At 44.9% G+C, this 14370-nt stretch overlaps 1 protein-coding gene across 1 annotated transcript in view; it reads right to left on the bottom strand.

Annotated features, from left to right (window-relative positions):
• ADAMTS5 (ADAM metallopeptidase with thrombospondin type 1 motif 5) overlaps window positions 1-8552 on the bottom strand; it is a 53566-nt gene extending 45014 nt beyond the window's left edge. The window contains exons 1-2 of the mRNA XM_013965221.2: window positions 7827-8552; window positions 5657-7494 (exon numbers count right to left, since the gene is read on the bottom strand). Of these exons, the coding sequence (XP_013820675.2) occupies window positions 5657-6772 (1116 nt within the window). The 5' untranslated portion in view covers window positions 6773-7494; window positions 7827-8552. The remainder of the gene's footprint in view (window positions 1-5656; window positions 7495-7826) is intronic.

Here is a 14370-nt window from a genome sequence, read left to right as displayed (position 1 = left end):
CATGCTGCCTGTGGGCAACTCCAAGAATTAATCTGGTGTTTCTACAATGCCTATATCCTCCTTATGGATCTGGTTAATTCTCCTCTTTCTTACAAACTGAACTCAGATGGGTTAGGCTACCTTCTAATGCAATCCCATGACATTTAATGACCACATATATTAAAACATCATCACACTGTATAACAACCATCTACTTCCTTTTCTGTTTCCTACATTAGGATTCTTAGGAAAAGGGCCACTTTTCAAACCTCTGAATCCCCCTTTGCCTATTGGAAATATATTGAATGTTTGCATAAATTCATTGTAATATTTTTATGTTAGAGACCACTTAATAGGACAACTTCCCTTTCAGCCCTTTGTCAGCTGTTACTGGGAGAAGTTTATCTCTGTTTCTCTTTCTATGCATGTCCTTATCTGTCAAATGATAATAGGATCAGATGCATGCAGATTGTTGAAAGAGTTAACTTTTAAATGATTTATGACTATGAATAGCATCTTATGAAATGCTCAACAAAAGCTGGTTGAATCCAAATAAAATCTATCCATCCTTTGAGGACCAATTCAATTCTTCATTTACAATAAAGCCTGTATAAAGATCCCTTCTCTTTCCTTTCTCGGCTTTTGTTTATAGTTCAGGTGCAGCAATTATTAGAGCTTTCCTAATATTAGAGTGATATATGCATACATGTGAGCTTCCCAGGGAGCACCAGTGGTAAAGGACAAGCTTGCCAATGTAGGAGAGGTGCATTTGATCCCTGGATTGAAAAGATCCCCTGGAGGAGGGTAAGGCAACTCACTCCAGCATTCTTGCTTGGAGAGTCCCATGGACAGGCTATAATCCACTGCATCAACTGAAACAACTTAGCTTGCAGGCACAGCACATACATATACACATAAGCCACAAAGGTCCATACAGTCATAGCAATGTTTTTTCCAGTACTCATGTACAGAGGTGGGATTTGGACCATGAAGAAGGCTGAGTGCTGGAAGAATTGATGCTTTTGAATTATGGTGCTGGAGAAGACTCTTAAGAGTCCCTTGGACTACAAGGAGATCCAACCAGTTCATCCTAAAGGAAATCAGTCCTGAATATTCATTGAAAGGACTGATTCTGAAGCTGAAGCTCCAGTACTTTGACTACCTAATGCGAAGAGCTGACTTATTGGAAAAGACCCTGATGTTGGGAAAGACTGAAGGCAGGAGGAAAAGAGGGCAGCAGAGGATGAGATGGTTAGACAGCATCACTGACTCAATGGATATGAATCTGAGCAAATTCAAATGGTGGATGATGGGAGATGGTGGAGGACAGGGGAGCCTGGCATGCTGCAGTCCATGGGGTCACAGAGAGTTGGACATGACTTAGCAACTAAATGACAACAACAGGCATATATCTGCTTCCTCTCCCTTGGTGACAAGCCAGAGTGGGCAGGGATGAGATATTTTCTTACTCCTTTCAACTCCCTAAATATGTGTCTCACAAATAGGAGGTGCTCAGATGCATGAGCTGAATCTAAGAGAGATGACAGTGAAATATATCCTCTGTGTCATGGTTTATTGTCTCTGATCTAATGGCTTTTGATTTTGTGGAATATTCTTCACAACTACTTAATTTGCACATAATTTATTTACAACATTATGTTAGTTTCAGGTGTGCAAACTAATGATTCAATAGACACATATATTGCAAACTGATTGCCATAGTAAGTCTACTTAACACCCATCACAAAGTTTTTCCCTTGTGATGTAGAACTTTTAAGACCTACTCTTAGCAATTTTCAATTCATAATTTATTATTTAAATGCCAACTTGAGCGGCTGAAGCTGCTCCCTGTCTTCCCATTTCTGAGTTATTTAGCTTTTTACCAGTTAGAATTGACCTATTGGCTATGATTCTTTGAGAATGCTTCCCTTGTCAGTTTAAATGGAATTTGAACTCAAATGTGTGATAGAATCAGTTAATCTAGCCTACAAGCAAATAAGAAAAAGCTCATCCTTCTCCATCTTCCAAGCTCCCAATCTTCTTTTAGGGCCCCCTATTATGATAACCTTGCAAGAAGCTAGCTAGTAATTCTGAGTGGAGTCCCCATTACAATGTAAAAGTCCCCCTTATAATGCCTCACAGCATTGTAAGGCAGAACGTAGATTGGCAGTTTGGGATTGACATGTACATACTGCTATGTTTGAAACAGGTAACCAACAAGGACCCACTGTGTAGCACAGGGAACTCTGTTCAACACCATGTAATAGACTGAATGGGAAAAAAATTTGAAAAAGAATAGATAGATGTATTTGCATAATTGAATCACTTTGCTGTATACCCGAAACTAACACCAATATAAAAAATACTGAAAAAATAAGACCAATTATAGGAGCAAGGTGTTAACTGACAGACAATTACCTGTTAACTGGCACACTGATGATTCATGAAAATGAATGAACTGTTTCTATTGCATAGTCTGATAGTTGGTTCAGTTTCAATCCAACTCTTCCAATCCGTGAAAAAGTCAAGCTTTCACTGATGTGGTGCAGAGGGCAGAAAATATTAAACAAACAATTTCTCACTTTGTTCTCAAGCAGGCAGGTGTTTAATCTCTAAAAAAAAATTGCATGGCCCCCAAAGTGGGTTTAGGAGTTTGTCTTTAAAGAAACTATCTTAAAAAAAAAAAAAAAAAAGGAAGCCAAGAACCAGAAAAGGATTCTGGAAGGCAAAAATAAATCCTAGGGTGATCGGATTTCTACTGTTTGATGGAAGAAGTGGTGTGAATTCCAGTGTAAGTGCCACTCCGGGATGAAAACTGCTCCTCTTGCAAAAAAAAAAAAAGTGACTGGTGCTAAGTTTCTCTAATTAGGACAGCACCAAGTGCTGGGGTACAGTCCTAACAGTGAAGTCTGTTAGTTTGATAAATGAATTACCAGCAGTATTCTGCTGACTCCTAGACACAGCATTTAAAGTGGCCTCGGCTAGTCAACAGGGGTGGAAAACATATCCTCACACATTTGCTTCATGCCTGAAAAACAAGCAATTTAGGAAAAGACATCTGGACACAGAATTTGAACAGTGCTCAGAGCCCATCAAAACATGGATTTCATGGCTTGGCGTCTGGCTGCTAAGCAACGTACTTCTTACATTCAAAACAGAGTTGTAAAAGTGGGATCCTGTTGCCAACTCTGGGTATTTCTCATTGAAAAAAAAAACAGCCATGAAAGTTTTTCTTTAGATCCCAGATATCTGATTTCCATGAACCTGAAGATCTCAGATCATTTCTCCTTTAGTTCCCCTTGGTTTCCATACTCTGAAGTATTAACCAGAGACTGACATTGTATTTTAAAGTACTCCCCAGTGAATGCTATGTGAGAATCTTGCAATATTCTTCTCAGCCCCTTAATTAATTGTGCTTTTTAAAATTAGATGCATATAATCATGATAATATGCTTTTCAAATATTTGGTTCTCATCAACTTATATGTATATACCAGAGAGCCAGCCACCAGCTAAATGAGATTTACTTTACTGCTTCTGCTTGGCAAGGAGGCCAGGGAGGGCCCATGTAAAATATTTTCCATGTGTAGACTAGCTTGAAAAATGAAAGTCCTTATAGTACTTATTAAAATGAAGATAGATGTTAATTTATTCCTTCCTTATCTATTAAAAGGTACTGATATATTCCAAAGCTTGGAAAATAGGAATTGTTAACTACTCAAATCAAATCCAGAAAAGGCAACAGACAAATTATTTAGAATCACTGACTAGTTTAACTTTTTTTCTTTTTATTCTAAGACACAATTAGGAAAATTATAGGGCAGGAACTAGGGAGACATGGGGTCTTCTATTTAATGTTTGTTTAAAAAAAATTATGGAATCTGCATTTGTATTAAAAATGAAAGTGCACCATGACTATGTTCAATGGGAACACTTTGGAGTATTATGCCTACAAAAGTATTTTTTCTTCTGTCTTTGGAGAACTTCCTTCCATAAACTCTCTGAAGCCTCCTTCTTGGCAGCCTCTAGTGATGTAGCAAAGCAAGAAATCCAGACACGGAAAGTTGCTTACCAAAAAAAAAAAAAAAAAAAAAAAGACTTGGAAACCAAATAAGAAAGGGATAGTTTTACAGGAGAACTTCACTTCATATGGAAGGCTACAAAAGTGAATGTTCTTCCGTTTTAAAGATTAATGTTGTGCAGAAAAATTAAAGGATGTTGTCCAGGAGATCACTTAATGAAGAGAAAGATTTTCCATCTTGCAAAGCACCCTGTACTGGCGGCGTCTCCCTAACTGCTGCCCTCCAGCGTCTTTATTTACATGTGGTTTACATTTATGTCCACCCCATGAACCACAAGTGTTTCTTCACTCCAAATTTATCAACACTTTTCCTTCATACCAGGAGTGCCTTAGTAAAAATAGGAGAATAAGGTGGTGGAGCTGTGTGATTCTGAAACATCCTGCAAGCCGTCATTGAATTTCCTGTCCTATTTCTGTTCGTTCCCTTTTGTACCATGATTTTGCATAATATTCCAAAGTTTCTAATCCTTCCTCTATCCTGGATGGATCTCAAGTACTTAAAGAATGTGCTATCAAGGTCCATTCTTACCAGACATCCGAGAGCATGACTCAAAACTGCCAATCAGAGGACAGCTGTGAAAACGGAGGCTCAGAGCTCCCAGCAAAACCAGCAGAAAACCAGCTCAGACTCTGTATACGAATGTCACAATTTTGTGGTGGTCTACATAGGTACTGGGTTACTCCCAGAACCTTTGTGTCTATAAAGATCATTTTTTTCCCCTCCCGTTACCTCTGTCCTTAAAAGAGGGAAATCCTGGAAAAACATTCCTTCATGTCTTGACTCTCTGCCCAGATCTTTCCGCTCTGGGACTTCAGAAACATTCATCCAAAACCCAAACATGCGAGTTGGATGTGACCCTTGAAGGGCAGCTGTGGACACCCTAGCAGTGCTTGCTGTGCACTGAAGAACCAGGCAAAGGCGTTGCTAAGGAACCTCACAAGACTGGTTTCTATATCCTGCTGGCCCTCCCTGTCTCTTCCATCCAAGGAACCAAGTTTCCACCAAGGTGGATATGTAAGAACTCCATTAGAAAGCCAGATGAGAAAATGAATCCTTCCTTTAGAAAGTCTTCCTTTGACTTATGTCCCAAAAGAGGTTCAAGGAAGAAGGTCGGGCATTTACAGAGGAAGATGGTGGATAAGAGTGATTACAGTGAATCACCCATCACAGCCCTTTCCATCAGGTTAGGCAAAGTTCTACCTTTGGGTTCATTGGAAAGTAGATGACTCCTGATTCCAAAGACAGACTCAGCTTTCCCCTTCTCCCCACGGAACCGCGCACATTTCCCCAAGCATGCTAGCCCAGCCCATTTTATCCTATTTGCACCTCTATGGCACCAGATCTCAGATTGGAGACATCCACCCTGATGGATTGATGTCTAAACCAGACTTGGCCGTTTAAGGTTTGATTTGGGGCTGGCTCTATACTCTGAAAACAGGAGCACAGTGGGAGGCTGTCATGGGTTTCCTGCAAGGGCAGATCAGCAAACCCACGGGGCCAGGCGGTTCGTGGGAGAAAGAAGGCTGTCAACAAGGCCGTCCATTTGACCTACCTCCTTACTGCAGGGCTTGAACCACTCACCCAGGCGGGACCTACCTCCCGAGTAAACAGGATGGCCGCGTCATAGTGCTCCTCGTGATCATCCCCTAGCTGGTTGTGCTGGTGCTGCCACTTGCAGAAGTTCTTGAGCGTGGTGGCCGCGTTCTTGCTCACCTCCAGGCTCTTGTCCTTGTCGCCCAGCACCACCACCTTCACCACGACCAGGCGGATGTGGTTCTCGATGCTGGCGTGGCTGTACAGCTTGTTGGCTATGGAGGCCAGGGTCAGTAGGTAATGCTGGAGGCCCCGGCCGTACATCCGCGCCATGGATGCGTCGGCCACCAGGAGCAACTCCACCTGGCGGGCCCGGGAGATGGAGCGGCGCCGCCGCCGCCACCACGTCCGTGGTCCTTGACTCCCGTCGGACGAGGGAGCCGACTGGCCCGGGAGCTGCTGCGGGGCCAGAGCCCAGCGTCCGTCCTGGCGGCGGGGCGCCGGGGGGCGCTCGCGGGCGCCTGGCGGGGACGCGTGGGTCTCGCAGCTGGTGCGAGGAGGCAGAGCCTCAAAGCTGAAACCCTCGCGGGTATAGACGTGCAGGATCCGCGGGGACCCGTCCCCGTAGACGCGCGCATCGTCCTCCGCCTCTGCCCAGGGACCGCGCAGCAGCGGCTGCAGGGTGTAGCGCGCGCGCTTGACTGCGAAGAAGCCGTCGAGGCCGCCGCAGAGGTCAAAGACCGCCAGCGAGCGCGGGCTGCCGTCCACCGTGCCCCGATAGAAGCAGTGGCCCCGGTGGCGCCGGGTCGCGTTCGGTCCGCCTCCTGCGGGCACCAAGCCAGCGGCGCCCACCGAATCGTCCCTCTCTAAGTCCAAGAGGAACCGCCGACCTCCCGCGTAGACGAGGTAGCCCACCTTGCCGCCGCCGGAGTAGAGCTGGTCGATGTTCTGCACGAGCCCGCGGCTCCCGCGCTGCGGCGCCAGGGGGTGCGGGTGGCCCGGAGGCTCGGCTGGCTCCTGCGCCTCCTCCCCCCGCCACCCGCGGGGCTGGGCGGCCGTAGCCACAGCAGCAGCCCGAGGCTGCCCAGCTTTATCCTGGGCAGGTGCCGCTGCGGGGCCGGCAGCCACCGGGGGCAGGCGGAGCGCGCACAGCATCAGGGACGCCCACCCGAGCAGCATAGTGCGCTGCCCGCGGGGAGGGGCTGCGCGCCAGGGGACACTTGGTGGGTTATTTGTTAATAGCTCAGGAAGTTACCGGGGCGGGAGGTGGGGATACACACACACTTGCTTGCAAGGTTGAATCTAGTGTCGGAGGGAGGGGGAACCCGGTAGCAGCGCCAGCCTGTCCCGGCCGCGATGCCAGCGTGCGAACTTTTCTTTGTTGCTTTGGAAAATGTTTGGATTCGGGCTCCGGAAAGAAGAGGAAAGAAAGAAAAGGAAAAAAAAAACAAAAAAAGCCGGGTTGCGGATATTCAGCAAGTACTAGAAAAGGGGGGAAAACCCAAACACGGCCAGGATCGGGGCACCAAGAAAAGTCAGGAAGGTGCCGCGCACCATGCGGGCGACTGGTGCATGCTTTCCTCCAGGCTCCTTGCTGCTCCCGACCCGCCGGCCGCGGGGCTCCCAGGTCTGGAGCCGGCTTCCTTTCTTATTTGGGGGTCTCCTTGACTCTACTGGAACCGGCCGGAAGGGAAGAAGAGGAAAAAAAGGCAGAAAAACTAAAACAAAAATGCCAGGGGCGGCCTGCGGCAAGCCAGCGAAGCGGCGCGTCTGGGTCCCTTCGGATGCAGTGTCTTCCTGCCCGCCGTCATCCCCAGTCTGCCGCTGCGAGCGCCGAGAGCAGCGCGAGCGCTGTGAAGATGCGAGGAGGTGGAACAATGAATTTATAGCGGCATGCCATCCTGCAATGGCAATTTCAACAATTCGTCACTGCAAGCTGCCTCTTAAAGGGAGAGCTTCCCCCACCACTCCCACCCTTCCTGGTCCGCGCCTAATCAGATGGGGGAGGGCGGGCCTGGGGTGGGGTGGGGGGGTTGATCGAGGAAAGGGCGACCGCGGAGGAGGAAGGCACCCGGCGAGGTGGAAGGAGGGAGGAGGGAGAGAACAAGGGCGAAGGGGGAGAAAAAAGTATTTGAGGAAGCAAAACAGATTTCTTTGGCTTCATTTAAAGCCACAGCGGCTCGGGGTTTGTCTGATATTTCACAACCAATGGGGTTGGCTAACCTCGGCTTACCTCATCTCCAGAAAGGGTGTTTTTGGTGTGCTTTTCAAGTTACTGAGACGTTTCAAGTCTCTCCCTGCCTCCTTCTCGCCTGCTTTTCTTTCCCTCGGTAGGAAGTTCCTGCCGCAAGTTTTTCCCCCCTCTCTTTGCAGGCCGGTGCGCGCCGGCCTCGCAGACCTTGCAGCAGCATCCACCAGCCAAGGGCTTTCGGCTTCCTGTGCACCCCCTCGCCCTGCGCTCCCGGTACCAATCTCCTCCCTTCACATTCCCCAGACTCTTCGCTGTCGCTTTCGGATGCCCGCTAGGCTAGGGTTTCGGGTGACTAACTTCTCCCAGCCTCCAGCAGAGGGGCCAGGCAGCTGGCGCGCCGCTGCGGTGTCCCCGGGCAGGGCCGCGGGAGGCCTGGGAACTCCTCGCCTTTGTGTGCGAGCCGCGCGCTCCCCCCTCTCTCCAGCGCGCGTTTCATCCGCGCCCGCAATCTGTCCCTCAATCCCAGATGACTGGAACTACCTTTGCTTCGCTTTCTGACCGCCAGGTCGAAAGCGTTAACTCATTTCCTCCTCCGTAAGATTAAAAAAAATAATGTACCCACACTTCACTTCTTCCTTCAGCTAAAATGATACTTACATGATAAATACCCATGAGTGAAGTTACCTGAAAGTTGCTCAATTGTGTCCGACTCTTTGCGACCCCATGGACTTCTTCCATGGAATTCTCCAGGCCAGAGTACTGGAATGAGTAGCCTTCCGTTTCTCCAGGGGACCTTCCCAGCCCAGGGATGGAACCCAGGTCTCCCACCTTGCAGGTGGATTCTTTACCAGCTGAGCCACCAGAGAGGCCCATGAAGACCCATATTTATATTTATTTCTCTTAAAACAACCACTCACCACCCTTGGTCCTACCATACTATCATTCTCAGAAATTCCTTGTAGGAGAAAAAGAAGACTGTTTTTTGGGAGGAAGGGTGCCAATTGGTGATAGTATGTGAGCAGCATTGTGACTGCAACTTTATTTGTCCCTCCTCTTTCTTTCCTCAAATTATCAACTCTAGCAGAAAAAAAGAAAGAAAAAAAAAAAAGAAAAAAAAAGGAAAATCCAACAACTTTCTAACCACTCAGTTCAGTTCAGTTCAGTCGCTCAGTCATGTCCGACTCTTTGGGACCCCATGGACTACACCACGCCAGGCCTTCCTGGCCATCACCAGCTCCCAGAGTTTACTCAAACTCCCGTCCATTGAGTCGGTGATGCCATCCAACCATCTCATCCTCTGTCATCCCCGTCTCCTCCTGCCTTCAATCTTTCCCAGCATCAGAATCTTTCCAAATGAGTCAGTTCTTCACATCAGGTGGCCAAAGTATCGGAGTTTCAGCATCAGCATCAGTCCTACCAATGAACACCCAAGACTGATCTCCTTTAGGCTGGACTGGTTGGGTCTCCTTGCAATCCAAGGGACTCTCAAGAGTCTTCTCCAACACCACAGTTCAAAAACATCTGTTCGTCGGCACTCAGCTTTGTAGTCCAACTGTCACGTCCATACATGACTACTGGAAAAATATTCTAACCACTATTGATAATGATTAAAAGGTCTACTGTAGGGACAAGAGCATCTTCCTTCCCCATTATTCCTAGGTGAATTAATGAATACATCAGTGAAAAATGAATCTGCTTTCTACCTTAAATTCACAGAGGATGCATGCCAAGGATAGCAGGGACACCTCTGTGTAGGCCAAGCTGCTGATGGTTTCTTGGATCCTTGCCAAGAGATTTAATCACTTTTTCAGGGAATCAGGAGGGTTCTGAATTGCATTCAGGTCCTTGGAGGAGCAATGAACCTGAGAATGCCAGAACTGCCCAGCAATGATGCCCACTGCCCTGTGCCTGGAGCACCCTTTGGAGTCATCGGAGAGGAGGGATGAAACACGTTCTGAGAGTTAGCTCTCACTTTTAATTGTAATGATTATAATGATCCTTGGGATTTCCAGACCACTCAATAACCCTTAGTGGATTCTGAAATACCACAACATCTGGGAAGAAGTTACTATTGCTGAAAGTCATTGCCTTTAAAATTTTATTTTTAAAATTTTATATTGGAGTATAGTTGAAACCCAGCTGGGGCAGCACTAAAGAATCTGCCTGTTAATAGAGGAGACGAAAGAGATGTAAGTTGGGAAGATCCCTTGGAGAAAGAAATGACAACCCACCTCAGTATTCTTGCCTGGAAAAAACCATGGAGAGAGAAGCCTGGCAGGCTACAGTCCATGGGTCGAAAAGAGTAGGACATGACTGAGCACACACATGCACACGTAGACATATACATAGTTGATTAAAAATGTTGTGTTAGTTTCAGGTGTACAGCAAAATGATTCAGTTATACTTACACATGTATTTATTCTTGTTCAAATTATTTTCCCATTTAGGTTATTACAAAGCATTGAGCAGAGAGCCTACAGAGTAGATTTTGTTGGTTATCTATTTTAAATGTAGCAATGTATACATGTCAGTCTTCCAGGCTAACCCTCCTCCAGCTGTTATCCCCTACTAAACATAAATTCATTCTCTAAGTCCGAGTCTGGTAAATAAGTTCTTGTGACAATTTTTTAAAGGCTCTTCGTAAAAGCGATATCATATGATATTTGTCTTTATCTCTGACTTACTTCATTCAGTATGATAACCTCCAGGTTCATCCATGTGGCCTCAAATGGCATTATTTCATTCTTTTTATCCATTCGTCTGTTGATGGACCATTAGGTTTCTTCCATGTCTTCAGTGTTTTAAATAGTGCTGTGAGGAACATTGGGGTGCATATGTCCTTTAGAACCTTGCTTTTCTCTGGATATATGCCCAGGAATGGGGTTACTTGATTATATGGTAGCTCTATTTTTAGATTCTTAGGGACTCTCCATACTATTCTCCACAATAGCTGTGAAATTCAAATAAAAACTATAATGAGATATCATCTCACACCAGTCAGAATAACTGAATAAACCTTAGTCACTCATAATGTCCAACTCTTTGCCATCCCATACACTGTAGCTCACCAGGCTCCTCTGTCCATGGAATTCTCCAGGCAAGAATACTGGACTGGCTTGCCATTTCCTTCTCCAGAAGATCTTCCAAACCTAGGGACTGAACTCTGGTCTCCTGCATTGCAAGCAGATTATTTACCATCTGAGCCAAAAGAGAAGCCCCCTCACCCTCCCCCCGACCCTGCCACTCCACTCAGAATGGCCATCATCAAAAGTGTACAAACACTTAATGCTGGAGAGGGTGTGGAGAAAGGGGAACCCTCCTATACTGTTGGTGGAAATTTATATCGGGCCGTTGCTTTTTAATTCCACAATCCCTCAGGCTCTCAGTCTAAGACCAATAATGCTACCAGTTGAATATTTTGAGGAACTGCAGACTTTCAAGATCAGGAAATAAAGGGGACAACCTAGTTTTCCTGCAGTTTTCCTCTTTCTCCAATAGTCTTCAAGTTTGTGCTGGCCATTCTCTCTTCAGTGGTCATTGTCTTGTGCCTTTAGATAACATTTGCTGCTATTACTATTGCTCTTACCAATTTCAGGAAAAAACAGTTCAATATATCTCACTAAGTACCATCTCTAAAACAACTTGGATTCGATAGTTTTAACCTTTTCATCATGGTTAATCTCAAAGGATCGTTTTGATAGAGAAGCATTTTAGATGACAGTGGTGTACTTTAATTGACTATACTCATTTGCATTCAGAGATTTCTTATTTATCATTTAAGGAAATTCCAAATGAATTTTCTTCTTAGTGAATATTTTTCTCCTCTTTCCAAAACACTGCATTTCTCCTGTGAATCATGTCTCTGAATTTTAGGCCTTCAGTTTTAATTACATAATGATATTTGTACTCATGTTGTTGTTCAGCTGCTAAGTCATGTCTGATTCTTTGCAACCCCCTGGTTGTAGCAGGCCAGGCTTTCCTGTCCTTCACTATCTCTCAGCATTTGCTCAAACTCATGTCCATTGAGTCAGTGATGCAATCCAACCATCTCGTCATCTCAACCCTTTCTGTTTTTGCTTTCAGTCCTTTTCAGCATCAGTGTCTTTTCCAGTCAGTCGACTCTTCATATCAGGTGGTCAAAGTATTGGAGTTTCATCTTTAGCAACAGTCCTTCCAATGAATATTCAGGGTTGATTTCCTTTAGGATTGACTGGTTTGGTAGATGATTTAAATGTTTAGAGATATGTTGAATAACAGAATAGAAACAGATAAAGCTCCAAACATAAATATCAAGTAATAAATATAAATATAACCACATATTTACAAGGGCAGAAACTAATACAGCTTATAAATACAATGAGTAAATTCTTACACATTCAGAAAACTTCTACTTAGATATATTTTTTTTTCTGTGAAAGTAACTCCTCTCATAACAGTTTTAAAATGTTACTCTTGTGGATTAGGATGAAAATTATAGAAATGTTCCAGAAAAATTAATGTCTGTCCCTTGAAGGAAATAATTTGCACTGGATGGAAGTAGTCTGGGTTTTTATTTTCATTTTTTAAAGTAGAAAGAGAAAATATATGAGGCATCACATTTAGGGGGACTAATTGTTACTTTATTCTTTCATTATTCTAAGTAACAGTTTTATTTGTACATATTTAATGAGAAGTGTCTACTACATTTCTAGAATACATGAACACCCCTGATGTATAATTTCACATTTCCCCAAAGGAAAATAAATGTTCGACTCCAGAATGTTATCAGTTGGAAACTAGAGATTTTGCAAAAGTCAAGACCAAAATGAGCTGCCGGTAAGCCAACAGTCCACTAGTGGCCAGCTCTCCTGAAGCTAAAATCCCTTCCCTCATAATCTGATGCTCAATCCACGTCTCTTAAAATCCACCGAGTGTAACAAATACCTGCCAAGCACCCACTGGAGGTTTTCCGGAGACATATAAAGATGAATAAGGCATGATTAATATTCAGAGATGCTAACCATTCAGAGAAAGAGCCAACTGTACCAAGGAATACTTGGAGTGCAAGCTGTAAAATGCAACCAGAGAGGGGGAACAAAAGCAAGAGAACAACTTCTGCAGGCGCTCTCAGCTGTGTATTTCCAGCACAGCTTCCTTGCAAAGGATGTGTATGTTCTTGTAAGTAATATTTTCTCAGATTTCCATTTGCTAAAGTGTTATTTCCTCCCCTTCCCCCATCTATGATTTTAATGCTAAGAGTGAGGAAATAACGGACAATAAAATATTCCCCTCCAGCCAAACACCTGCTCCTTACCTCCCAAGTTGGAGAATCTCAGTCTCTCAACTCTGTAATAGTTTTTCCCCTATTATGGTCCCTACCCTATAGGTCTTGCTGTATTTTGAGGTCCCCAAGTGTCATGTTCCCTAGTGGCCAGATGCTAGAAGCAGCAAGCAGACCAGCTCCACTGATGCTTAAGGCCCTGTATGCACATTTTAAAGATTCTAGGTCACCCTTCCCTTCAAGTGCCCGTCACCTCTGCAAATTCTCAGAAGATCTGCTGCAAAAGCAAAGATTATTTTAGAAGCCTCATATAAGTGCTATCACGCAGTATCTGTTCTATGACTGGTTGACTTCATTTTACCTCGTGTCCTTTACAGCTTCCCTAGCGGCTCAGATGGGAAAGAATCTGCCTGCAAATGCGGGAGACCTGGGTTCAATCCCTGGGTTGGGAAGATCTCCTGGAGAAGGGAATGATAACCCACTCCAGTATTCTTGCCTGGGAAATTCCGTGGACAGAGGAACTTGTCGGGTTACAGTCCATGTGCTTACAAAGATTTGGATATGACTGAGTGACTAACACACACACACAGTGTCCTTCAGGTTCACCGGTGTCATGCACACACAAGAGTCAAATTTCTAAAACTGGAGAGAAGAATGATGGTGCTAGGGTCTGGCAGGAGGGGGAAATGGAGAGTTCCTCTTTAAGAGTGTAAAGTTTTAGAGAATACCAAAATCTGGAGATCTGCTGTAAAACGTTGTGCCTGTAGTTAACAATAGGGGCTTCCCAGGTGACTCAGTGGTAAAGAATCTGCCTCCCAAAACGGAAGATGCAGGAGACTTGGGTTCCATCCCTGGGTTGGGAAGATCCCCTGGATTAGGAAATGGCAAAGCACTCCAGTATTCTCGCCTGGGAAATTCCATGGACAGAAGAGATGGTTGACTATGTGGTCAACCAATGACCATGTGGTCGCAAAGAGTCAGATGCAACTGAGCACACAGTTAACAATACTACGTTGTACCCTCAAAGTTTATTGATGGTAGATTTCATTAAATATTCTTAACATGAAACAAGGTGAAAACCTATTTAGAAATAGGGAAGGGAGTGTATATACTACGCTAGCTTTGATATTAACCCCAATTTTTTTTTAAGGGGAAACTATTACTTGGCAACCTACTCCAGTATTCTTGCCTAGAGAATTCCATGGACAGAGGAGCCTGGTGGGCTACAGTCCATAGGGTCACAAAGAGTCAGATACAACTTTGCCTGTGTGTACTGAACTGTAACTTCCTCCAATTTTAAAGGAAAACTGGAGAAGGAAATGGCAA

The sequence above is a fragment of the Capra hircus genome, chromosome 1 (assembly GCF_001704415.2).
Source record: "Capra hircus breed San Clemente chromosome 1, ASM170441v1, whole genome shotgun sequence".
In the NCBI taxonomy this organism is placed as follows: domain Eukaryota; kingdom Metazoa; phylum Chordata; class Mammalia; order Artiodactyla; family Bovidae; genus Capra; species Capra hircus.
Note: the sequence above shows the minus strand (reverse complement) of the source record. Positions and strands in the feature narration are given on the sequence as shown.